This window comes from Anabas testudineus, chromosome 7 (genome assembly GCF_900324465.2).
Source record: "Anabas testudineus chromosome 7, fAnaTes1.2, whole genome shotgun sequence".
Classification (NCBI taxonomy): Eukaryota; Metazoa; Chordata; class Actinopteri; order Anabantiformes; family Anabantidae; genus Anabas; species Anabas testudineus.
In genome coordinates, this window is record NC_046616.1 from 15,638,972 (window position 1) to 15,665,969 (window position 26,998).

The following is a 26,998-nucleotide window of genomic DNA, read 5'->3' on the forward strand; positions in this document are numbered from 1 at the left end:
ATCTTAAACGACACATCCTGTGGTCATAGATGATAATCTATTTCAGAATCATCTGATTCAGAATATTGTACAATAATAATGGTCATTTTGTAGGTTGTTGCTGTGTTTTAATGGTTTACCACCTTTATTCATAACTCAGCAGATTTTACCAGAGCAACAGAACAAGTTAAGCACAATTACCCACAACTTGCAGGTTTCAAATAAGGTTTATGTTTTCAGTGCAAAACTGAAGCTACATGAGCTGTGAATAGTTAAGGGTGCTTTGATCAGTTATACATAGACCCTATGTTATGTGAATTGTACGCTGGGAAGTATTAGTAGTGGTGGTAGTAATAGCAGTAGTAGTAGCAGTAGTAGGCTACGGATACTCCCAAAGAGATTGGGGTTATTTTGCTTAGGGCCAGTTTAAGTCCCAGGCTTACTGCATGAAGCTGTATTGTAAACTCGTGTGAAAAGTATTAAGATATCTGTTTTTGGAACCTGTAAAACTACACATAGGTATATTAGTTGTCAGTTTTCTTCAGTGTGGGTTGTGGCTATTTACAGTATTAACAAATGATCAGAGAAGTTATTGCATGCTCTTGCAGAAGTTACCTGACCAACAGTGCAACTCTGCTCTGGTGCAATATCCACATTCTCCAGACTTCCTGGAAAGCTGATGTCTGACTGAGTGGCATTTTTTTCTATCATATTTTGTTATGATTTCTCATCACAGAACTACTAAGTAGCTTCTGTTAAGATTTCTTCTTTTTTTTTTTTGACTAGCATTGCTGTAGTTCAAATCAGAGTGTTAGTGTTTTAAGGGCTCCACTTTTGTGTCTTTTACTTTTTCCAAGAAGAGGAAAAAGTCATCGTCAGATAAAAATCAAATGCTCTAACAGTTAGTCATCCACGGATGTCCAAGTGGTTAGCTATTAGCAAGACTGGTGTTACTTTTGTTTCCTCTAAGTGACTGTTAGAAGCCAACGCCTTGTGTGACATACTACATTCCTCCGATGTCGCAGTATTAACATTTATTTTGTAATCACAGAAAACACTAGAGAATGACACTAATAAGCGGCTAATGCTAATTATGGCATTAGCTAAAGCTGGGTGTCTGTAGCTGGTTTGACTCCCGAGAATGCGGCTGCAATCGCACATGTCTATCTTCTTAGTAAATCCCTCTGCCGCCATGTGATAGCAGCACATTGTGAAGTCAGTGCTGTCCAAGTATGTGAGTTTAACTAGTCGGCTGCTGCGTCGTGATTTCCTTTGGTCCCATTTCTGCTAGCTGCTACCAGAGCGGGGCCGCAGCTAGTCGCTAGGTTACAGCGCCGGACGTCGAGCAGCGTGCCGTCTGTCGGAGCAGTTGACGCCCACTGTGGGTATTGCTCATTTTTGCGGAGGGGACGCTCCATTCATAGGGTAGGCAGCGACACCGGAGGAGCGCCGAGCACCATCCACGACGTAGTGTGCGGGCTTAAATGATGGTCTCTCACAGAAACCGCCAGGCCTGATTTGAACCGCTCTTTGCTCAAGCTGAAAGCACCCTCTCAGGATATGGCTCGTGAATGTCTTGATTAAATATCGCTGCTTTCCTGTGCTCGGAACCGCCGCGGAAATAGACTCGACTTCCTAGTCGCCTGTGTCCTCGCCGCTGCCGCAGACTGACCACCCTCCTCCTCCTCGCCTCATTGAACCCAGACTGTCCGCGGACTAACGTACCGTATTTTTGGCATCTGGACACATCACAACTGGTCTGTCGTCGATCGAGATCCGGAAACGTGCCTGTGTGTGTGTGTGTGTGTGCTTCTGCTGCGTGTATAATGCCGACACACTTGCGGTTCCGAAGAAGGTCATTCCTTGGGCTTTTATTCCTTTTTTCACTGTCCACCTCTGTTTTGTACTTCATCTACTCCGCCCCCGGAATCGGTAAGTGAAACCAAACCAAATGGATGATGTTATGCGAAATATTCAGTCGATGGGATGAAGCGGGGGTGTTTGTATGGGCTGCTGGGTCATGTGTGACAGCTCCGCTGCCATCGGGAGTGTAGACCAGGCAGGAAACCATGCGCCTTATGCTGAGCTTTGATCTCAATCGATGATGAACGTCGGTGGACCTCAGTCCTGTAATATCCACATACCTGACCATGGTAATAATCGCTCCACTAATGAGCATCATGGCGACTACAATCATGTGGATGTTCGTAGGCCTGACAGCTCTGATTGTAGCGCTCGCTGGGTCCACAGGCAAAATATGACATTTTCGCTTTGATTCGGGGATCGTCGTTGGCATCCATAGAGCATGTGTATTTCACATAGCTCCCCCGTCAAAGGTCATGCTATCAGTATTGGTTTCATAGGCCCTAAGTGATTTGTGATGTCAAGCTGAGATCACCGAGAACCAAGTCACACCTTACATCATTTGCTGCTTGTAAGTCACATGCAGTTGTGTAATACCGCATGCCCTGAATCCCAGCTATCATTAATTCATTATTGTGCCTCATCATCCCCTCCTTTTTTTTGTCACTGGTTTCTTTCTCATTGAATGGCTGTGTGTGTGTGTGTGTGTGTGAGAGAACACCTCACTTCTTGAGTACCTCACCCTCTTGGAGGCCTTAGCGTAGGCCATAGTTAACTCATCCTATCTGCACAGATATGTCAGGGTAGTCATGCCAGCTATCTTGATCTCTATCACCCCTGTGACGCCCAAATATCAGTTACTCAATTGTAGCTGAACTGACAGAGCTTATCTTGATGCATTGTACGCATTGTAAAAGCCGGACTTTTGCCCCACTCTGTCCTTGACCCTGTCAAAATCAGATGTGTAATAACTTTCCACTGACTGGATTTAAGCAAACTGCTGAATATGCAGATAGGCAGTAGTCAACTTGTCTTTACTTTATATTTCTAGTTTTGACAACAGAAGACAAAAGTTCATAAGGAATTATTTTAGGGTTGCAAGGTGCATTTGAACATTAGCCACTCTGACATTTTACCTATTTGCCGCCTAATCCACCGTTAGTTGGATATCTTGTTGTGCTGGCAGAACAAGCATGCGTTTTGGGGTTGGGCTTCCTAGAAACCTTTTTAAAAACCAAGTATGCTTTCTTAAAGCAATAAACACCTCACCTATGAACCAAAATACACCAAGAGACAAGTTTAAAGTTGTCAGGAGCAAGTCTTAATCACTTTGATTGTAAATTTATGAGCAAAGGCTTTTTACTGCCACTGTGAGCCATGATTGTTGAAGTCGGGTGTGACTGTATGAAATACTGTTTATGTCCGACAAGTGTAGCCTTTCTAAAACATCAAAGAGAAAGCTGGTCCTTCTTACTCATCAAAATGGGTATTGATCCATTCACGCTTTTTATCTGCTGCGGACAACTTAATCAATAAATGAATCAATTCTCATATGGAGGACACATTACTGACAGGAATAGCCTGTGTAAGTCCCAATAGCAGTGAGCAATGATTCCTCTAAATGTGAAACAAATAAATCATTGAGTAACTGTGATAAAAATAATGCTTAATTCACTTGTTCACTATTTTTCCTGCTCAAATATTGACAGTGTCCGGTAACTGAGAGCTGCACTTGGATGTACCCATTCTCCTGGTTTTTTGATTGTATAGGGCTGCAGGGGCCACATGGCTTCATGGCGGTTAGTTCAGAAAAGGAACAAGAACCAACGGCACCAGTTCATTAATGATGAATGGTTACCAGCAACAAGACAGCTTCTGCCTCTTGTTGCTAAAAGCTGCTGTTAAGTCTTTTACATGTGGGGTGCCCGGGTGAGCTCTAGTAGCAAACCTGAACACGGAAGTCGGGTTGGTGCTGTTTTTCTTTTTTTTGTTGTTGTTGTTATTTTTCACATTAGGTGTGATGATTTACTCACTGATTGCAAAAGCAATGCATATATATTAGCCGTGGTACTTTCAGATCCTGTGGTCAGTGATGCACTAGTGAGCCCACAGCTCGTCAAATGGGGCCAGTTAACAAAGCCATTTCAAACCACGACACAGCATTAGGGTTAGTGGTTAATACTGTGGACCTGTCCAACAGACAGTTCAATGACATGAGGAAATTTGACATATAGGCTACGTCATTCATCCGATATACTGTACAAGGGGCTGTATTCTGCTGCGTCTCTTTGGCAATACTGAATTGCTTTGACCTCATATTTTGGTTGGTGTTAAAATATATCTGACAGTCTACATATTCCACATGGTCCTGTCCACACACCATTACTTTATATAAATAATGTTTATCACCATTATTATATGTGGCTTTTTGCAGCTCAATTCTCACTAATTAATACCACCACATGTGTATATGCATTGCCATTATTTTCCTCCCACAATAAAACAAGAGGTAACAATGAGTGAAAGCATGAGTTAACAACAAAGTCTTCCTAGTTGGTGTCTCCTGTAGCATTAGACTGCACCATGCATCTCATCAAATTGAAAAAATGGAAAAGGGTGCGATGAGGATGAAGAGGGGTAAGTGGAGAGGGAAGGATGAAAGAGATGAGATGAGTTTCTTTCCTCCTGCTAGTTTGCACATCAGGGAACCCATCCAGAATACCTGAGCAGGGCTTCCTATGACACTGAAGTGGCTTCCTTGCAGAATGCCCCAATTTCATAGCTTAGTCCATTTTTCACTCTCTCCCTCCCTGTCTGCCTCTGTATCTCTCTCTCTCTCTCTCTGGTTTTCTCTGCCTCCTTGTACTCATGCGCTGGCACCTCAGCCTCTACGTTGCCCCTGAGCATGGATGCTGACTGATGCAGGCTGGGGATGCAGGGCACAGCTGGGTCTGATTGCAGCAGTTTATTTAATTAAAACATGAGAGGATCCCACTGGAGCGAGAGCTTGGAAAGACAGAAGATCTATTTATGGGTTTGAACACAGATGTGCCTCCACACACAACCACCTCCACATCCGGGGATAGCAATAGGAAGACAAGAAGCCAGGTGCTTCCCTTTAACTCTGGAGACCAGGCTTATGCTCCCATCTGAACGTTGTGTGTTTGTGTGGCGTGTGCGGTGTAAGACTCACACAGATGATGTACCTGAGTCGCAGAATTTCTAGGTGTGGCCTGCTGACAGCCAGCACAGATAGGCTTTTCGTCTCAGACAGTTTTTCAGGTTGCTTTAGGAATGCAAAAATCCACAGGGGTTTGAAAGTAGCGTTGTGCTCTAGTGTGCATAGTTTGTCAAACAACAAACAGGTAGCTAACACAACATTTGGATTTGCTGCCCTGTCTCGGCAAGTTAACAGCAAACCATTTGCCAACAGCAGTGTAGACTTTGTTTTCAGAGACTAAGTGATTAGACATTAGACGCTGAAGTGGCCTAACCCCACCTCTAACTTCTCGTCCATGTATTGACACACACATGAGTAACTGCCATCCTTTCGCCAGAACTGTGGTGAGATTGTAGATTGCCACTAAGTACACGTCTCGGATGCAAATCATAGTCGGTGTCTATGGACGTAAACACACCTCCTGCTCTTACAGACTGGACATAATTACAGGTTTGAAGGTAGCGTGTCTTGAAGCCGGTCTGCTTTATCAGCAACTATAATACTCCGGATAACTAATGATAAACATGCTCTCAGCTGCCCAGTGCAATTATGTCTGGCCCTTACTGTCAGGCTTTTGAGAATCTCTAAATATAGAATATCTGGCCCAGTGGGCCAGTAATGGGAAGAGAGAGCATGAAACTGTTGACAAAATTAGTAATTGTTCCCAAAGATGTTTACAGCGTCTCAGCTAAATGTAAACTACCCAGAAACCCATGTGAACCTCTTTTGCCTGCCAGACTAAACCATCCTGCTCACATGGCCTCCCTTTGTTTTTAAAGCATTGTTTTCGAGCTTGAGCGTCACAAATTAAAGATGGACAAAACTAATTCATATAGCAGTATTTTTACAGTCAACTGGTTTGACATTATCAACAGTGATACCAGTGCAGCAGAGCTGTGTTTGTCGTTTTTGATACTATTTAATAATCCTACTGAATCTACCCTGGCCTCTGGCATTTAGTTTAAAGCTTGTTAACCTTTAAATGACATCACATGTTTGTGTAGTCGTATGTGTGTTTAAAAAGTGTCACTGTATGTTTTGTACTTTTTCCTCACTGCTACAGGGTTTCCTGCTCTTTGTCTAGTGTGTTTTCCTAGTTTTTTTTTTTTTTTTTTAACATTCCCTTTGGTCACACCCACCAAACTGTGTGTGACTGTGCACACATGATCCATCTATGTGTCTATTTGTTCATGAAGCCACCTCCTGCAATGGGCAGCTGCTTCAGCCTGAGGACATTTGAATCCTAATTTGGGTAAAAACTGGTGCCTGAGATGTAGAAGTATTAAAGAAGGACGTTAGAGGGAAATGGAAAAGGGCCCCCTACGGCTGGTCCTACCCCAGATTCTAATGTGTTTGTGACAACACTGTTTAGATGCTGTGACATAATATTTTCAAAAGACTTAACGGGACTGAATCATTAACTGTTTTCAGGAGGAAGACGGGGTGTTTAACGTACTGCACATTGAACGTTGTGGATCAGCTAAATAAGCGTTAGCTGATACTAATCTAATCTTCTGAAATTTAAAGGTATCAAAACTTATTGACATTGTTGGGGTAACCGTAGTACTCAGCATTGGCCAGACACCAACACAGATCCATTTGCTGTGTTAATAGAGGTGTCTGTCTTTGTGCACTGCAGTGGTGAGTGAGTGTGTTTATATTTATGTGTATTTGAAGTGTAGATGTGTCTATGGAAAGTACAGGTTGGTGTCTATGGCAGTAGTTTTGCCCATTTGTGCTTCTTGGGCCTGCTGCAGATACCCTGTGTCTATTAATGCAGTAGTGCTTCTCTGGCACTCTTACACCCATCCATCTCTAGCCCTCAAGGCCCAGTGTACTGCTATACCTCTACCCCTGCCCCCGTCCGCTTTCTGCTGCCTAACTGATCCATCCATTTAGCTCAATCCTGCCAGTCTCCTAAGGCTAGTTTCCAGAGGCTAGGGATATCCGTGGTGAAATATTAACTTGGTGCCAAGCTCTTTTAGAGTGCAGTGTTAATAAACAAGCATGTTACATAGTGATAAATTATACAGCCTCTTATTTCACTTTGGTTGTTCAGCAGTTTACAAATGGACTTAGTAATGATAAATCTAAAACAGAAGATCATAATGAATGGAAAGGTAGATACTCTGCAGTTCAATCATTGAAATTTCTGTGGCTCAAGCACTAAGGGTCTGGCGTTTGACATTTTCCCTCTAGTTGCCATGGTTCCCTTGAGGGTTAGTTCTCATCCTCGACTAACTCCTTTTTATTATCATGGCAACCACAGAAACATGCCATCCGTGTTCCCATGATGATCTGGGTGACAACAAATCCCAAAGGACACAGTCGTTACAGTTGTTGGGAGAGAGCCATGGACTGTCTTTGACTGGGACATCTGTACACTGTAAATGGGACCTCTGAGTAAAAAGTTATTACAACTTTTATAAATAGCTTCAAAGAATGCTAAATTTGTCCTGCTCCTTCCTACTGACAGGTCAGGACAACTCTTGCTCCATTCTTTAACTAAACGTGTCGAAATTCCTAAATTCCTACTTTTGTCTGGATTGTTAAGCATCCACATGGCAAATCCGCCTGCTGTGGTGATAATGATAAATTAAAATATTTTCCTGGGTATAAACAAACACAATATGACTTTCCTGTTCAAAGTAAATCAATGTGCATCACTGTGTGTATTTCACAGATGGGAGCATCTTGTGTTTATAGTCCATGGTCTGTCTCCCTTTTCTTTCTTGATACATATTTTAGTACTCTTGAATCACCATTTTGGCTACTCCTTCAATGGCCTATATGGAAAATGGATTGTAAACTGTTTACATTACTCAGTTATTTTCAACTCTATGCTTCACTTTGTTTGACTACGGTGTTTCTAATGTTTTCCTTTGTTGTTGTTGTTTGGATAGTCAACCACTGCAATTCTGAATCTGGCAAATGCTACAAAATGTACAGTCAAGACATATTCTCACATGTATTTAGCTGCACTTTTAACACACTGTGTTGAGATTGGCTTCCTAAATTTTATTGTTGCACGTTGCACTAAAAATCCCAGCTTCCCTTAATTTAACTTCCCATTCTTAAGATAGATTTTTGTAACTAACTGAAGATTACAGATAATCCTGAAGTGATCCTACTCTCATGTTTTAGATTATTGATGGTGAGATGACCCATGTCCGAACCCTGTAGCCTTGATATTTGACCACAGACAGATGGTGGAGCTGAGTGTAGCAGAGGTAAGGGTGGTCAAGGCGAACGTATGTTGAGATGGGGAACAGAGAGTCCGAGAAAGACTGGAGCTCTTGTGTTGGGGCACTAATCATGTATGTAACCTAATCATCCTGAGGAGAATCCCCTTCCTTTGTTGACCTGGTGTGGGCCTCCCTTTGTCATTGAGATTGTTACCATGGTTACTTTGGTCATGTGGTTGAGGGCAGGCAGACTGTAAATTGTGATGAGCTGGTGCACAGCAGTGATGATGCCAGACAAGCATAATCCAAACGCAAATTTTGATTACAATGTTGATGGAGGGTGGAGTACTGCTGATGCTAGGGATCATGATTGTGAGGACTGCACCTTTTGTTTAAAGTGTGCCCTCAATACGCATTTAATGAAAGCAAGTATGCTCTGTGTAGACAGTCTGCCATTTTCCACACTGACCTCACAAAGTTTTACATATTCATGTTATTCACAAGAAAGGATATGTTGCTTTTTGAAGCTTGTTTGCATTACCGTAAGTAAGAGAATGAATAGAGCATTTTTTGTGTGTGTCTTTAAAATGTAGTTAAAGTTAAACTGACTTAAATGTCATTGGTTTCCGGTGACACAATATCAAATATCAACACCAGATTTAAGTTGACACAATATAAGTGACGTCTTTGTACATAGAATGTATACGTTGAATGTGACCTTAAGAAGGTTACTGTAATTAACTGCACATGGAAATGTTAAAAGACTAAATGATACTGGAATGTGTAATTTTTTAAAATAGTGTGTGTGTGTGTGTGTGTGTGTGTGTGTGTTCTGCCTATATAACCGTTAAACACAATTGCGGAAACTGTTACTCGTGCCCATAGTGACAGTGAAAGATTCCTTTCCCATTTGATTTTAATATACGTCAACCCTGCAGTTGTCGTTCAACAGCAAAGTACGTTACAGTTCCACATTTTCCATTGAAGAGAATGAGTTCAGCTTCAGTTACCCAAACCACACAAGGATCTTTCAGAAATATCTACTTCCATTTTTATGGACAAGGAAGAGAAAGTAAAACCAAAAGAAAAATTCAGTAAAGTGTAGAGTAAAAGACTGCAAATCTGTTTAACGTCTAATGAATTTGTTGAATAGACTGTGGCATTGATATTTATTACAGTAACTGTTTCAATAGTACTTCAGCATGTGTTGTCTTTTGACTCCTCTGTGGTGGAACCTGCACTATGTCAGTGAAGTGGTCTAAATTTGTCTTGGTCTAAACACAACCTAAGTGATACTTTGGCTCCTACGATGTTCCCGTCTGTCACACACACCTGCCTGATTCTCAAATATCCAGATAAACACTTAAGGTTGGCCATGGCAGCAAATGCAAACAATGAGCACAGAACCCACGTAAGAGCATCATTAGACAGGTCCCCTAATAAAATCTCACGAGGGCACCTTGACTGGAGCAGATTTACAGCCACGGTATGATAATAGTGCAAATTTAATTAGCACTAATTATGTTATACTTTGGCGTTGGCCTCTAAGATTAGGGGATATACGACAAAGTAGTCAGACGAGACACCATTTATAGATCTTCAGGCAGAGGTAGCTTTAATAACAAAAGGAGATCAGATGTTGAGAAACACAAATATATTTCATACGGATTTTAAGAAACTACATAAAGCAGTCCGAGTTTCTTTGTATTACTATAATATTCTCTTACTTGCCATAATCTGTATTGCTGCTTGCATAAAAAACTTAACTTCACTAGAGAGCACTGCCAACAGTAAAATATTTTTAGTGTTAGAGTTTCATTAGAATCTGTGTCGCGACCTGGATTCATGTTGGTGTTGTAGTTCAAATTTGAAACTCATTAATCAATTTAGGCTACTTGTACATTACGTAACCGTCGGTACATTAAAGCAGCACATCTGGTGTCGTGAAATTTGCAGCTTTGCTATGTTTGCAGGGCGTCTATGCACAGTGCACAGTGCACACTGCATGAATGTAGTGAAGTACCAGATGCACTGAAGTACACTAGCGTTACATTGCTAGATGTAAAAATTCATACAGACAAAAAATTCTGTAAAAATTCATACAGACACGTTTTGTCATAGTGTTTTTTTTTTTCCTCCGTCACACTCCGCTGTGTGAGCTACTGTGGCCATGTGGTATAGTAGCTCCCTGTTTTGGCCCATTTGTTCAGTCAGCAGGAGTAACCTCTAGCTGTGAGGAGACCTCATCTTGCTGCTGGGTGGGGATGGGGGCAGGAAAATGGAGCAGGAGAAAATAGGAAGAGGCCGTATGGGGTGTGTGTATGTGTGTTATAGCGTGAGTGAGGGGTGTTATTAGCTACTCCTATGTATTTCCTCACGTGTGCACCTGCCTGCATATTTTCAGTACACTTCTTGTGCACGAAGCCACTGCAATAACAAGAGATCTGTTCTGGGCAACCGCCAAATAAAAAGCAAATGCGGAAATGGGCTGGCAGACGTCAGTGGCGGAAGTGCTGCAGAAATAAATCATACTTGCTTTGCCTAGGCCTACAGACGTCACAGCTGTCTAACTTGCTTTAAGCCCTCTCACTGGGTCAAGACTTTGGGTGGAGTTCACAGATTTCTATAGATGTACAACTCGCATTTATTTAGTAATATAAACACTCCAGAGAAAATGTCTTGGGCAAAAAAAAAACAAAAACAAAAGAAGGAGAGAGAAGAGGTTGCACATTTACTACAGCAGCTACAAGTTACTGGAAGATAATCCAACAGGTCAGACAAGCTTGAAAAGCTGTTTGTTTATGCGCCTGTGTCTGCTCTGTAGGATTTATTTAAATATTATTTTTTGACGAGTTTCTCTTTCTTATCCATGTTTCATCCATTTGTATGTTTTAATATATGTACTAAATATAGTATATTTCATATATCTTCTATGTAGGTGCATTTTTTTTTTAAGTTTTTAAGTCTTCCTTAGTCTTTATCTCATTCTTCCTCAGTTCATGTTGCTGCCCAGTGACTCCACCACCCTCAGCGTTCTGCAAGGTCACACTTTACAAGAGCCAGCTCATAGTGTCTCTTAAAAAATAGAATCAAGTTGAGATTAAAAATAAACTAACTAAAACAAGATGACCAACTCACATTCACAGTTTTGAAGTTTGATCAAAGTTGACAGTCCTCAGAAATGAGTTGTTGTCAATTGTCAGACATCCAACCATAGAAAACTTGGAGAGGTGATGTGTTCACTGACCCAGCTTTACAGTATAGTATGGAACACTCTGTCCTCCTTGTTCTCTATGCTCTAATATCCATTACAGACCAAATCTAGGATACAGGTTTAACCAGTTTTTGCAATCAGCTTAAATGAGTCGACACTGAGAAATAACCCAATTGTTTCCGATTGCATATTGTCTGACCCGACCAAGCAATGGCAGAGGCAGCCATCGACTGGAGAATAAAGAGAGTCTGAGCATGTACTAAAGAAAAACAGAGTGTCTCTCTCCATCTCTCCCACACAGACATATACACAATCTGTCTGTCTCTCACTTTCCCTCCCTCAGATCTGTTTTCCAGTATTTGCTTGCAGCAGAGTGAAAACAAGGGGCCCTGGCACCACTGTGTCGTTTATGTAATTCTCCTCACTGCGTCTGGTCCCTGTGTTTCTCTGCCATGTAGTAGTTCAGCAGACACATTGACTCAGGAGAGGGTCACGCATATACACAAACAGACGGATATGCACACACACACACACACACACACACTCTTGGGACCGCAGAGCAGATGGAGGGGCAGAGTGACTAGTGCAAGACCAAAAATGAACTCCATCTAGACCTCATGCTTTCCCTGCTGGCATTTGCTAGTGTATGCTGTGTCTGAGTGTGATATTGTATTTGGGAGCGATCTCTCTACAAAACATTTTCTGTTACTCATAGTATCTCATTGCACAGATTTTACATTATGACATATATATAGATAGATAGATAGATAGATAGATAGATAGAGTATTGTGTGTGTATTTGTGTGTGTGAGATCAGCTCCACTCTTCTTGTTTTATTTTTGGTATAATTTCAGGGTGGAAAAGTAAAACATTCTTGACACTGCAATGTCGTAGTGTCACTGATGAACCAGAGCTGTTAAGTCTGATGCACATCTCTCTACAGTTTGACTGTAGAGAGATGTGGTCTGAGTTACATATTACCATCTCCGTTTTTAGACCTTATACAGGTGGTTAAATGTAATGTTGGCCAGTACTGTACATACGGTATGCTCATTACACAGAACCTACAACAATAGTAGTGATCTTGCTCATTTAGACATACAGTGACCCACCAGGACTAAGGAATGTCTGACTCATCACTGTTGCCCCACTATTGGCAGTACAGTTGTTATTGTTTGTTATTTCTCTTACACTGCCTGCTTAAAGATTTTCAAACTTAATCTTTTACATACTTAAATGCTCCCATAAAGAAATTATGGAACAGGACCTTTGTAGATTTAAAAATACAGTATTTCTTTTTTTTTTTTTTTTATCTTGCATTCTTCTTTCTATTACTAGGCTCAGAAAAAAAAACAACTAAATAATCTTACTTAAATCCCTTTTTTCACATCATGCTTGTTGTCTCTTTGTGGTGAGACAGAAAATGATTTTCATGCACATGCAGCTTTTCCTCATCGTTACCCCTGAAAGGCTCATGCTGTGGAAAGACGGTGGAAAGCTTGAAGAATGTGACCCCACATTATGCAATAATTCTAGTGACTGAAATCTCACCCTCGTGCATGGATGAAATAATAAAAAAAAAAAGAGAGAGAGAGAGAGAGAGAGGACAACATGGTGTCTGCAATAAAACCACACAGTTGTGAATGCATGTGTGTACATTTGAGAGTTTGTGAGTCAAGTCTGGTTTAATTTCTGGGAGGATGCAACAAAAAACTATGTGGTGATAAGTAGCAGCTTACACAGTTTTGGGAAGTACCTACATTTCTCAAGGACAGTTTTTCATTCTTTTGACACACAGGGATTTTGAAAACATGCTCAAACGTTTTCCCTATTGCATTTCACACAGTCACACGGTCAGAGTGAAAGTTTTACTGACGTTCTGTGTGTGTGTGTGTGTGTGTGTGCGATCCTGGAACATGGTAAAGAAAAAAAAAAAAGACAAAGAAAGAAAGAAAGCAAGAGCAGGTTTTTGCGGGATGTGTGGAGAATGAGTGAAAATAACCGCAAGAGAGGAAGTGGGAAGCAGAGGCGAGGGGAATGGGAGTACAAGTGATTTGGATGCTCTCAGGAAGCAGGCAGGATGCCAGGGACTGTGAAAAGTGCTGACATCATTTCTGTTGCAGTACATGAAGAGTACTCAGCCTGTCAAAGAGACATCTGCTCTAAGAATCTTGTCTTTAGTGTCTTTTTTTTTCCCCTGTCATGGGCTCTTACCTTCTCTATCTCCTATCAGCCCAGACGTCTGTGTTCTTAAGTGTGATCAAGAAATGGAGTTGTTCCTGTACATTTTTGTCGGTGCAGTCCAGATGATTATCCAGCCATTGTAGGTCCCCCCCACACAGTTATTTTCTGGAAGGCTGGGTGTGTGTGGGTGGGTGGGTGGGTGTGTGTACAGTGCAGCTGTGTATTTGGAGGAAGTCTCATGATCCACTTATGACTGTCATGTGACTGTAACTAGCACAGAATAACATTGTCCTCATTATCAGCAGCAACCGCTACGATTCATCTTGGTGTGTTTCAGTAAGAAAACGATCAGAAAACAGACTTGCAGTTCATAAATACATGTTTATTCCTTGGATTGGTCTGTTGTGCCCCAAAGTGTTAGTACATTACTACTAATACATCCATTCTCCCTCCTTCACTTGCTTTTAACTGGTTCTCCTTCCTTCCTGTGTGGAAAGAAATAGCATGTCGAAGCCACAGAAGGGCGATGTGTGAATGTGACCTACCCATTAACCAATCTGGCGTATTGCGTGACAAACAGAGTCTTTCCATAAGGCTGCAGCCTATATAGGTAGTTTGGGGGATGGTGGTTTGTTATGATGAAGCAACAAATGCATGTAAATTATTTTTAGATATGTATAAGAGGCTGTTGCTAAGGTTGGTGGCTAATAAGGATTCTCTAGTGATGTTTCTGTATCCTAGACGGTAGAGAATAACAAAAACACTGCCAAGGAGAGGGCACTGTATCATGATGCTGTTGTAGATCCCAATTCTAATAATTCCTGGATTGTTAAATATAATAATATAATAGAAACATTTGCTGCTCTGCTTAAAACTTTTAAAAATGTTTTAATATCATCATGAAAACCTTTTTTTATTCTTTTTTTTTTAAATAGTGCTTAGATTTCATGGTATTTAAAGTGCTGGAGAAATATGTTGATTAATGTAAGTGGAAATGGCATCAAGAGTGACTTCAGTATGGGATATAGATCATTCTATTTAGTCTATTTATGTGAAATACTGAGTGATTTTTGCACAGTGTATCATGGTTATGACAACACTGTTGCAATATTAACGCCCCTAGATGGTGTTAAAGTTGTGGTTAGCCATCGTACAAAATAAGGGATGTTACAATACTAGAAATGTTTGTACCAATACCAATCAACATTCATTTCAATACATGGCTAAAAAATATAATAATGTAATAATAATGTAAATAATAAATAACTTAAGTGTATGCCTAATAGGAGATCTCAGTTATTATGTATAGCTCAGAGAAGACCACAGAAGCTGCTACACACACACACACACACCTAAACAGCAACAATGGTTATGTAGTAACTTTATGAGCAGCACCCAGTTCGTGGTTTTAGCTCCCTACACAAACTCATGTTAGCCTTCGTGCACATTGTGTGTGAATCATTGCAACAACTGATGTGACAAACAGCTGTGTCACATTTCACAAACACTAACAGTAACTTTTCAGGATATGATCATGTTAATGACAAGTTGTCATTAAGGGGGTGGCACATCAAGCTAAGCTCACAGCCAGCTTTTGGTAGTCCATACTTGCCCCTGATCATCCAAGTCAAATGCACAATATCTCTATACACGACATGGAAGTCTTTTTCTTGCAAGTCGTGGCAGTTCAGCTGCAGCTGCACCATTTCATGTATTTTTATTAGCATGAACTTTGTTCTCCTGTTCACTTTTAACATCAGATTACACTTCTAGGTTTATTATCTTAGTTAGTTGCTATCACACTGACCACTGAGTGGCTTTAAGTACCACAGAAAACAACTACCATCACATACTCCACGTTTTGCTATAAACCTGCTACTGAAGTATCAGTTCTGGTGACATCTTTAGTACTAAGAGACCTCATTGTATCTCTTTGTGGATACAGCAAGAGGATACACAACTCTTTGCCTTTTACAAATATTTGTCTATTGCAATGTGCACTGAATGACAAAACATTACAAATTACTGGTCAAGCAAGTTCAACTTAGCTGTGAAACCTGAAATGGAGAAGAGAGAGGAAGAGTGTCGCAGCTAGCGAGATAAGTAGAAATGGGACTGAGAAAGATAAATAAAGACAAAGATAAGACACGGTGAATGAGAGGGAACCCAGATGAATGAAAGGGGGGAAAAAAACACAATCAGCCTTTGAGACTAAGATGGGGGAAAAAAAATTAAGCTTGTTGTTTGGTGTAGCTTTTCTTTTCTGGACAGCTGGAAATATGTAGGATTATGCAAATCTGGCCATGTTTCAAAAAAAAAAAAAAAAAAAGGTATCGACAAATCAAATGTTAAAAAATGTGAACTTTACACAGTACTTATGTGTCTAAATACTCATGAACAAAGACTAATTAAGACAGAGTAAGATTGTGAGACAAAAAATACCACCCTAAGGTAGGGCTTACTTTGTGAGCATGTATGATGAATTACTGAAGTGAACTTTGACACTCTCTCTGACTGAAATGCTCTGTAGTAACCCTCAGTGTTCTTTGAAATATCCAGAGTTACACACGCCCATTCTAAAAGGAAACAAAGTCTGTGGCGTGTGGGCGTATGTGCGTGTTAAAGGTAAAGAGTGGTTTTGAGTGAGTGATGTTCGTAAACGAACAGGATGTAGCTCTTTGTGACAATTTAATTCACCTAGCTGCACATTCTTTATATTAATGACTACATTAGCAAAGTGAAAAACTAAACCTTTACAGGTATTTGCTGTTTTTGCACAGTGATAAAACAAAGGAAGAGTAAAATCTTAGATTGCACAAATGAGATTTAAATGTTTTAAATGTTTGTAGCATTTGCTAGTCTGTTGTAATGTGCTAATGAGTTGAATAGTTGCCGTTTACTTTCCATGAAGGTGTAGAAATCAGCTGCTGTATGGAGAAATCTTTAGTAGTGTATAGCCTGTGCAACTGCATAGATGTACTTGTGTGTGCATGCAGAAACCATTCCTGCTTTATTAGGCAGCTTGCAGAACAGGACCGATCACCCCATACTGCTGAGATATCAATATGAAGTTAATTGCCCCTCTCAAAGGCAAAGAAGGGAGGGTTGTGTGTGCTTGTGTGTGTGTGTGTGTGTGTGTGTGTGTGTGTGTGTGTGTGTGTGTTTCCTTCTTTTGTTTAGTTTTTTCCTATTAACCTCAGTTAGAGCAGTTACAGTACAGTATGGTGCAGGACCTCTGCTTGGAATTGTCCCCATCAGCCTGCAATCCATCATGCAGACTATTTCCTTAAATGATGGGAACAAATGCACTTGACAGAAAGTGATACAAACCACATTAAACAGAGACAGCAGCACAGAGGAGATGAAGAGGGAAGATAGAGTAAAGGAGAAACATGGGGAGAGGGGGGCAGAGAGAGAGAGGGGGTAAGAGGGGGAGAGGTGGGCTTGGCTTGGCATGCGGACAGCATGTACTATGAGAGCTATAGAGGACAAGGTCATTCAAGGTCTCCTGTCATGCTTGATGGGTTGCAGTGGGGGTGGGGTTGGAGGGTCCTCCTGGTCTTCTTGCGTATCATGTAGTTCTGTATCTATTTAAGTGTCACTTACTAATTGCACATCGTCCTCTGTGTCTATGTCTGTGTGTGTCTGTGTCTGTCTGTATTGGCTTCCTTTAAACTCCACATTTCTTGTTTCTAGTTGCATTTGTCACAGACTGTAACCTCAAACACCATTACTAACCATTCAGTCTTTAGTGTGCTCGTTTGTTGCATGAGGAAAAAAGTGAGTGAGGTTCCAGTTTGCTTTGCACTGCTTGGGGTTACAGTGGTTCAGCATGGTTAGTAAATGCATGCTAAATACATTGCACATTATTTTGTGTGTCAGAATGTGTAGCAATGCAGAATGTTTGTTTCCTCCTTAGCGGAAAAATGGTAATGGATGTATGTAGGTGGTGAAAAAAGGCGATAAACCGGCTCCAAAATACATTAGAGCCTGCAGCACTGGATCACAGACCAGAAACCCTACAGCATTTTTCCATCATATGGTGCCATGTATGTGTATGTGTGCGTACATGCGTGTGTATGTGTGTATTAATCTACTTCTGCATGTATTACATTGAGAGTGCACCGGATCTATTCTGTGTTCTTATTTATTAAGATTATTTTTTTTTTATTATCCTTTGAAGATTTGCCCCAGCTGTACTGTAATACAGTATTTGAGTGTTGTAGAGGTAAAATGGGAACATTGATTTCAGTTACCACTTAGCCACTAGTCTCTAGTCCTGCAAGCCAGGCATTCTGTATAAAACAAGATGAATGTGATGGAAACTGTAATACAATTACTAATGACAAATCACATCCTTTGGATTTCTCGCTCAGCAGTATTCCCCACACCAGCACTTACACAGACACATATCTACAGTATGTGCACTTGCAGGAGGGTGTGGACGTTACTGGGATTGCTTTAAGATAAATGTTGATTGGATTAATGGCCAGAGATTGTGCAGTTGGATACAGATTCACTGAGGCAGAGATCCAACAATTTGGCAGGATTGTGCGCTAAATAAAGAAACCAAAGTAGTGGTCAGTTATCCTAGAATTATTCCAGAGGTTGTGGTATTCTCCGGCATTCTTTGTTGTCCTAAGAGTGAGTCACACAGTCTTTTATGATGCATATACAACCTCATGCAAGGTCAGATTGCAACATACTGTAGGTGTGTGTTTTAGACCAGGATGGAGTTTTGGGTGATTCAAAGGCCACATATCCTGTTTTCGTTCCACTGTGTTGCTCCTATTTGGTAGGTTGCCCTCATCTATTGTTAGTTTTGAGGTCACACCACGCTAAGTGGAAATTCAGCTAAGCTTTTCTGGTGAAGTTACCAATAGTCGTAATCATGCAAATCAACTGAACAAGAGATTTCCTGTGAAATGTGAGGGTGTAGGCAGGTCGTGTGTGTGTGTGTGTGTGTGTGTGTGTGTGTGTGTGTGTGTGTGTGTGTGTGTGTGTGTGTGTGTCTGTGTGTGTGTGTGTGTCTGTGTGTCTGTGTGTCTGTGTGTGTGTGTGCGTGTGTGCGTGTGTGTGAGATTGAAGGTTGATGTTGCTGGTCATTGTGATGTTTAGCTGACGTATAAAAGCAGACCGAAACTCTGCTTTCACTTGGTGTGACTCATGCCATCTCATCCTATTTGTGTGTTTTGGTTTCTTCTTGTGAAAAACAAATGCGTCAAATTTACAATAGATAATGGCCAAAACTACAGAATAAAGGAAGAAACCAATAATTGCAAATTCATAATTGCATTCTCTTTCTGCCTCTGGAATAGCTTTGAATAGCATATTTTTCCTCCCCCATCATAGCAGATTAACATTCCAGCAGTTGGTTTCTTTGGAATGAAAGCCCATTGATGTGTGGTTGGGAAATCCCAAGTCACCAAGGCAGATAATCAGTTTGGGTGAGATTAGCTGGAAGAGTGTGCTTACACCAGAGCAGGCATTAACCTGAGAGCACGGCCTTTAACATGGGTACTGTTCCATTTTATTTCTCAAAAAGGAAGAAGAATGGAAAGGAGGAAAGTCTGAGAACTACGAGCATCATTTTGCATTTAGTGCGTCAAAATGGCTTTTTATACTAGGATCATTTTCTCATCTCTCTCATTAAGATGTTCACCATCCTCACTCCCTGATATAGCTGCATATAGCACATTAGGTACAAGAATTAAGTTTCCATCTTTCTTTCTCTATTTCTACAGTTAATGAGTATGTGTTCATGGTCCAAGCCAGAGGGATCCAAATCAGAGAGAACGTGAAGAACATTGGGGCTCAGGTTCTGGAGCAGGTGGTGAGAGGAGCCTACAGCGTCAATGGCACAGGTAAAAAAAAATGAAATTAAGATACCAAAGAAGGGATAGAACAGCATCACAGTAGGTCACACAGCTAGAGACATGCATTTAAAGACAGTTTTAAGAGGCTCCCATTGGTGATGTTGCTACTCGATACATGTGTGTCTTAATCCAGATTATTCCTATGACTTCAACATGAGCGAGAGTGATGCTCCTCCCACCACCTACCTCCCTGAAGGCTTCACCTACCTCCCCTCACAGGTTTGCCCTGAGAGGCTGCCCTCCATGAGTAAGTACAGTATTAAGATAACACCAGACAAGACAAGGTCTCTGTGGTTGACCTTTGGTCAGGCTCGGATGCACATTGTTCTTAGTTTTATTCTTCTCCCTCCTCCTCCATACCTTCTTTTATTGCCAATATTTTCTACGTTATTCCTCATGGCTTGTTCTCTCTTTTTTATCTTCACTCGAATGGCTTTTTTACCTCGTTCAATCTGTCTTTTCTGTCTCCCCCTCTCGTTTTCTCCTGCACAAACAGAGGGCAGGTTGGAGGTGAACATGACTGAGGTATCTCTGGAGGAGGTGGAGAGGTCCCTGTTGGAGGGAGAGCTTAGCATAGCCCCAGGAGGCCACTGGAAGCCCAAAGACTGTTTACCTCGCTGGAAGGTATGTGTGGGTGGAACATTGGACAGTTCACTGTTTGATACACAGGTGACTGAGAAGAGAAATATAACAAATGCAGAGGAAGTTTCTAATTTATTAGCTAAAGTTCAATGCTGTAAAAACAAGTTTGGCAGCAATATTTCAGAGATGTGTATTTTTATTATTTTGGACTAAACTGGCAGTTTGTGGTAAATTGTGTTGTGTCATACTGACAGCTGTATCTATTATATTGTCCATACCATATATAACTGTGAGAACAGGGTAAATAACAGAAACACCTCTCTGTATAATACAGTTCACTTCAGTAGCACAGCTAACCTCTGTGATGGTGATCATGCAGTGGAATCAACACACAGAAGTGGAACATTATCACCTTAATAAAGGGAGACTGTGTTGCAGGACTGTTGCATTAGACTGCATTAATTTTACATGGGTGTCCCTAACAAACTGGAAACGGTGTCCTTTTCAAAGAACAGTGCCACTCCCTCACTCTGTCTCGCTGTAATACACATCTCGGTGTGAACAGTTTTATTAAACTACTACCGAAGCAAGCCCAACAACTTTGTAGCTAAAGAAAAGTGTTAAAAAATGACTGGGTAACCGTGTTCTACTTTGAAAACGGACAATGCTGTCACATGTTGTAATAAGTCTTGATTTTGCTTTGACCTCAACATGCAACTGAGCTACAATCATATATTCAAACATCACAACACATTACTTTAAATGCACTGAGATGTAAGTGGGAGAATGTACAGTAGTAGCTTTAATGTGAGACAAATACATCTTCACACAAGGATAAACCAGTTACTTCAATTCTGACTCATTTCCTACATTATGAGTCGTGAGGGTTTTGCATCATTTGCCTCCTCACTTTGCAAATCAGGAAGATGTGGTCTGTCACATTTCAGTGTAGGAAGTGCACATGAGAAGCCAATACAATTAACTATCAAAAGGCTGTATCTACGTTTATCTTTTTGGCAACACTGCAGTCTTGTGTGTCATCTGTTTGTCTGTCTCTCACATTTATTTGCCCAAAGGGGACAGTGTATGTCCTTTGATTAGGCAGCAATCACACTCTCATCTACCACAGTATTTTTCCTCATTGTTTTTGACTTCCTTTGCCTTTTGTTCCCTTCCAGTGACAAATAGCTTTTTCTTAAGTTTCAAAAGAAACACAAAATACGGCTACCACACAGTCATGTAGTGCATTAGTGATTGATCAGGTCTCATTTACATACTGCAGAGAAGTCATGAGACTTTGTAACACTGTACAAATACTACAGTTTACTTAGTAGCACAGATCAAACTGCTCTATGACTCTAAGTCCGAAAACATTTGAATGTGTATATATAGTATATCTCTCATTGTTTTAATATTCATGTTAATGTTTGTTTTTAGAATGAAAGAGAATTGTTTAATTACTTAAACTATTATTTATTTGACAAAGGTACAATCAAAGATTGTCAACGTTCTCACTGACTAAATAAATTCTATTCCGTAAATGTAAGCAAATTTAGTTTCACACCTGTCACCCACTCAAACAAAACACAGTAAGGTTGGTCAGTGACCATTTCTGTTGTATTCTGCTACATTTTGTGTCACTAGGTGGCAATCCTGGTCCCGTTCAGGAACCGACATGAACACTTACCCATCCTCCTGAGACACCTGGTGCCAGTACTGCAGAAACAGAGACTCCAGTTTGCCTTTTACGTCATAGAGCAGGTATGCTCAAACATATTTATTGTCCTTTTTCTGAAATTAACATACTCCAATGCCCTGATGTCAGTGAACATATCAAAGATTTACATAACAGCCTAGAAAAATGGGATTTGTGATGACGTGCGAGGATCTCTTTTTCTACAGGTGGGCACAGAGCCATTTAACCGTGCCATGTTGTTTAATGTGGGCTACAAGGAAGCTATGAAGGACCTGAACTGGGACTGCCTGATCTTCCATGATGTGGACCACCTCATGGAGAACGACAGGAACTACTACGGCTGCACAGGCATGCCCCGTCACTTTGCGGTCAAGCTTGACAAGTACTCCTATATGTGAGTCCTCACTTAATCTCCATAGGCATGTACAATAAACGTACAATTCCTTCGTCAATACGAATTCTGTAATCGTCCCTCCCAGGCTTCCGTATAATGAATTCTTCGGCGGTGTCAGTGGCCTGACAGTGAAGCAGTTCAAAAAGATTAATGGATTTCCTAATGCGTTCTGGGGCTGGGGAGGAGAGGACGACGACCTCTGGAACAGGTGACAGGAATACATGTACACACAGATGTCTGTCTTTCTCTGTCTGCGAGGACACTCATTGATTTTCTAGCTGCTATCTTAACAGGTGCAACTAAATTAACCTAATCCAGTTGTGAGGACTGGCTAAATTGTCTTTGCAATGCCACACAATGGTGTTATTGTCCATACAACCGTATAAAACATATGCAAGCACACTAGGACTCAGCCACTACCTTATCTGGCAAAGCTGCAGAACAGGACTGTCAGTATCGATGACATTAGGCGTGCTCGACACATTGGTTAGGCACATAGAAGCCTTTTGTATTGTGTGCGAGTCCCCCCCGCCATCCTTGCCTTTGCTACACAGTAACATTGTCCTTCCCCCACCCACGCACCACAAACAGCTGTACACACTCAGGGATTTCAATTTTCATTGCAAATCCTTGCTGGTTCTTGACTTAAATTGAGTGTATGTGTTTTTATGTTATGCATGTTATAAGACTGATATACGTTATATGAGAATATATTAAATTTTCCAATGTGGATTAATGAACAATAAATATGTTTGTGTAGGGTGCAGTATGCCAACTACACAGTAAGCAGACCACATGGAGAGCACGGACGCTACATGTCAATTCCACATCACCACCGTGGAGAAGTCCAGTTCCTGGGAAGGTTGGTATCGCTGTGTGCACAGCTAATTTGCACGCACACACATGCATACACACCATTTGCTTAAAAGCAGAAGCTGATTAGATGTAGGCTCATGTGATATAAGCCAGTCACATGAAAAGCCAGAGCAGTGACTTTGGGAGAATTTCAGCTCTTTTAAAGACTTTGCATGTGACACGGTTGTACGCTTCAGGGCGAAATTCCAGTCATTACCTCTCTCTCTCTTCAAATAGCTTGAGAAAAAAATGCAGCAAATAAATCAGCTGCTAGTTAGAAATCAAACAAATAATCTATCTAAAATTAATTAGTTTGGTGAAAACTCCTATACAGTTGGTCACGATCTGCTGAGGCACCTCTCATTTTAACTATACATCTCTAATGTGACTGCTAAAGCTGCATTGCACTGGGTGATGAGATGCTGCCTCTTGTCTTCTTGGTTAATCTGTCCTTCCTTCCTGCAGGTATAGCCTACTACGCCACTCAAAGGAGAGACAGAAAGTGGATGGTCTTAACAACTTAAACTACTCCCCCCTAGTGTCCAGGAGGCCTCTTTACACCAACGTCACAGTCGGCTTGAGCAGAAAGCTTGCACCCATAGCAGACTACTGACATAGGTACAGCTGGACTGCGGACCACCTGGGAATCAAAGTCCTCTGGGACATCAGCCATATCTCACCAGTTGCAGCACTAGGACTTTTTAGTTGATGATTCTTTGCTTTGTTTGTTTTGTTTGTATGCAAGAAAAAAAAAATTCGAGGCTCCAAAAAGTATGTTGGATAAATCATCTAAGAAAATAGGGATAAATGCTGCACTTGTTTGTGCCACAGTCCATCACTTCTCTCATCTGGGCTTATCTAGTCTTATCTAGTACTCAGTCTCCACATGCCTTTTGCACCATTTTGGCCTTCAGCATTCATTTTCTAATTTCGTCAAAAAAAAAAAAAAAAAAAAAATCGCTCAGCCCTACACTGTTGTGCTTGTTATTAAAATATACCATGATACACACACACGCGCACATTCAAGTGAATGCACATGCCACGCATGCACATACAAAACAGTTCGACTTGACTTTGACGTGTGCTGACATGATTCCCGAGGCTTTTTTTTTTTTTTTTTTTTTTCTTTCCACAAATGCAGTTAACCTGTGAAAACATTTGCATGCATACACAGACACCACCACACGACAACTTTAACAGAGTGGACTCTTGCAGCTGGTTCTGCAGAAGGTATGCCAAATCTACAAGTGAAGCGAACGAGCGAAAATGATATGCAGAGTGAGTGTTTTTCTGTCATATATACTGTATGTAGAATAGTTTATTCTAAGTTTAAAGAATATTATTACCATATTCATCTCCTAGTAACTTCATTTTATCCTGTGAACATACAATTTAAAGACTGTGATGTTTGTGTTTGCATAATTGCATCGGATGTTCTGGCTGCCTGCAAGTGGCAATAAGCAATAAGTTGTAATATCAGAGAGCAGGACTTAGATCTGACTTCCTAGTTCTAGAGATGCAATAGCATGGGTGCTAGCATACCCTTATTCGACTGCAGGAAGGAATGACTGCGTATGCAAACTTCACACTCAACACACCCTCTGCCTAAGCAAACATGCCACCCTTTTCACAACCTCTGTGTATCTGTGTGTGTGTATAAGTGAGGGAGAGCTATGCAAATAGCCTGTATGTATCCTTGTTGTTGTTGTTAGTGCAAGGTCTTCAGGGTGACCTGCAGAGGACTTCACCCCTGAAATAGTGACAGAGTGACTTTGGACCTCACTTCGCGTGTGGCGTGCAAGTCCAAGCCAGGGAGAGATAAGCAGATATAGTTTTAATTTTAGAGCCTGCGTCCTTGATGTTTACTCACCTTCATTTTTACGGAAGAGATTTGGAGGTAGAGAATACTTGATTGCTGTCACTGTCACTGGTGTTTACAGAAGCTTTTGCTTTGTTATTTTTCAGATTGTCTAGTTTTTGTAATACTGTTAGCCAGCCCTTCTTCACTGTGGGCACTGTGGAATCTCTTCAACAACATATCTACCGCTGCCTTTATGTTTTGTTTTGTTTTTTTCAACTTACTTCCCTGTCTACATATGACCATGATGGGGGGGGGGAAGCAAATGGTTAGGAGATGAACACTTATCTAAAACATCAGGTGAAAAATGACTGATTAGCTTTGTTAGCTCATGGTCAGGCTTTGGCATAATTTTTCTTTGCATAAATCAGACTGTGGGGTGTTGCTCTTAGTAAAGTTTTTGCTTGATGACACAGAGCCCAACTCTGCGCGTTGACACAGACTGACAGCCGTTGCTAAAATATCCCGCTCTGATTTGTGTGTTTGACAGTGTTGATTTTCATTAAAAAATCCCAATACTGTAAATGTAGTTCCTTTTACAAGAAAACATACAGACACTCTCTCTCCTCACACTCTGTCCTCTAGTCATGCAGCTACTTCATTTCACACAAATCGCCTTGTAAGCATTTCTGAAGATGCATCTTTTGGGGAAAATGTGGGTGGTTAACAAACTGTTGTGTTCCCACAATGAAATAAGAAGTAAAGAGGCTGGACCTCATTTTATTTATTTGACCTTTTTACCAATTATATTCTATAATTGTTCCATTTATTTTTTTTGTGGTTGATGTGATGATTTAGTAGGTGACATGAGACAGACTGTGTTAGATGCACTGAAAGTTGTAGTGATTTGTTTGGGATTGTGAGGTTCAGGTCTGTGTAAAAACAAAAAAAGGGAGCTGTTCCATTTCATTCAGTTACAGATGTCATCTTCAGAATTTTTACGATCAGCTGGTTTTTGGTGAAATGGAACGGGACCCGTAGCCTAGTGTGTATTAATCCGCTGAAAAGATACATTGGAGGAGGCCATTTTGTGTGACAACCACAGGAAGAGCAAGACGCCTAATCAGAAAATGCTACTGGTCACTGTCTTTCACTGAGCACCTCCTTTATACTAATTGATCAATGGTGCTGAACTTCCAGAGCTCCTTTTGAGGGAGTTTCTTTCTACGTGCTTACTGGAACCAATCAATCATAAAGGCTCACACGAACAGGCAAAACATGCTTCTGACTTTTAAGGCCTTTCATTTAATTCCACTCTGCATGTAAGTGGTGTAGATGCTTTTGAATCCATACGTTGGCAAACATGTCACCATGTCATACTGCCAGGTAAAGCTAATCCATATATATATGTGTATATGTGTATATATATGTATATGTATATATATATATATATAATTTGTTCTGGTTCATTGCCACAAGCAGAGGCACGTGTTTACCTCCTAGCCAGTCACTTAGGAGGTACTCAGTGGAAGTCCGGCGACGGTAGCAACATTTGTGTTAAGTTTTCTTTTCCACGTGCGTTTGAGTGAAATGGCTAAGCCTTTCAGAGGTCTAACTTTCCTCCATCTAGTTTTTGTTGTTCATTTTGTTTTCCAGCACTGATAAAAATTATTTATAGTGACTTTGTTGTGAACAACTTTATTTTTTTGTTTGTTTGTTTGTTTTTGTTTTTTTGTTTGTTTTTTAGTTTTTGGCGCTTACATGACACAATGTATATTATATATTTTTAATCTTGTCATTGCTTTAAATTAAAAGCTAGAAAGAGACATAGAAAAAGCCAAAATGGTTTTAGTTTTGAAAGGTAAAAATTCAGATCCGGAGGGACCTCTCCATATAACGACGCCCTCTCGATGACATAAATATTCTTAGAGTCAGTATTAGGCTCTATAGTGAACAGTGTAGAATGAGCAGCTTCATCAGCAGACACCATATTTAAAAAGACTGGTTTTCTGTGGCGACTTAACACCTTTGTCCACTAGGTGACTCAGTAACAGGACCAAATCAGTCAGAGGGTTGTTGCTTTTATCATCCACACACAGCGGCTTGTTTTTATTTGGTCCTGTTATATACATATATATATATATATATATAT

General features: G+C 40.8%; 1 protein-coding gene across 1 annotated transcript; it reads left to right on the top strand.

Annotated features, from left to right (window-relative positions):
- The first annotated feature begins 1,085 nt into the window (after nt 1–1,085).
- Nucleotides 1,086–25,303, top strand: b4galt5 (UDP-Gal:betaGlcNAc beta 1,4- galactosyltransferase, polypeptide 5). Its single transcript, XM_026367430.1, has 9 exons — nt 1,086–1,911; nt 19,390–19,509; nt 19,655–19,768; nt 20,018–20,145; nt 21,748–21,864; nt 22,006–22,193; nt 22,279–22,401; nt 22,954–23,055; nt 23,514–25,303. Exons 1-9 carry the CDS (start codon nt 1,806–1,808, stop codon nt 23,659–23,661), a joined length of 1,146 nt encoding a protein of 381 aa, XP_026223215.1. The 5' UTR covers nt 1,086–1,805; the 3' UTR covers nt 23,662–25,303.
- Nucleotides 25,304–26,998: the final 1,695 nt, after the last annotated feature.

What these genes read in the sequence shown, in the direction of transcription:
- b4galt5 (XM_026367430.1), top strand. Translation starts at nt 1,806, where the DNA reads ATGCCGACACACTTGCGGTTCCGAAGAAGGTCATTCCTTGGGCTTTTA. An exon ending in CTACAGCGTCAATGGCACAG is followed by an intron (nt 19,510 to 19,654) that starts GTAAAAAAAAAT and finishes GTCTTAATCCAG; the next exon opens with ATTATTCCTATGACTTCAAC. An exon ending in CCTTTTACGTCATAGAGCAG is followed by an intron (nt 21,865 to 22,005) that starts GTATGCTCAAAC and finishes CTTTTTCTACAG; the next exon opens with GTGGGCACAGAGCCATTTAA.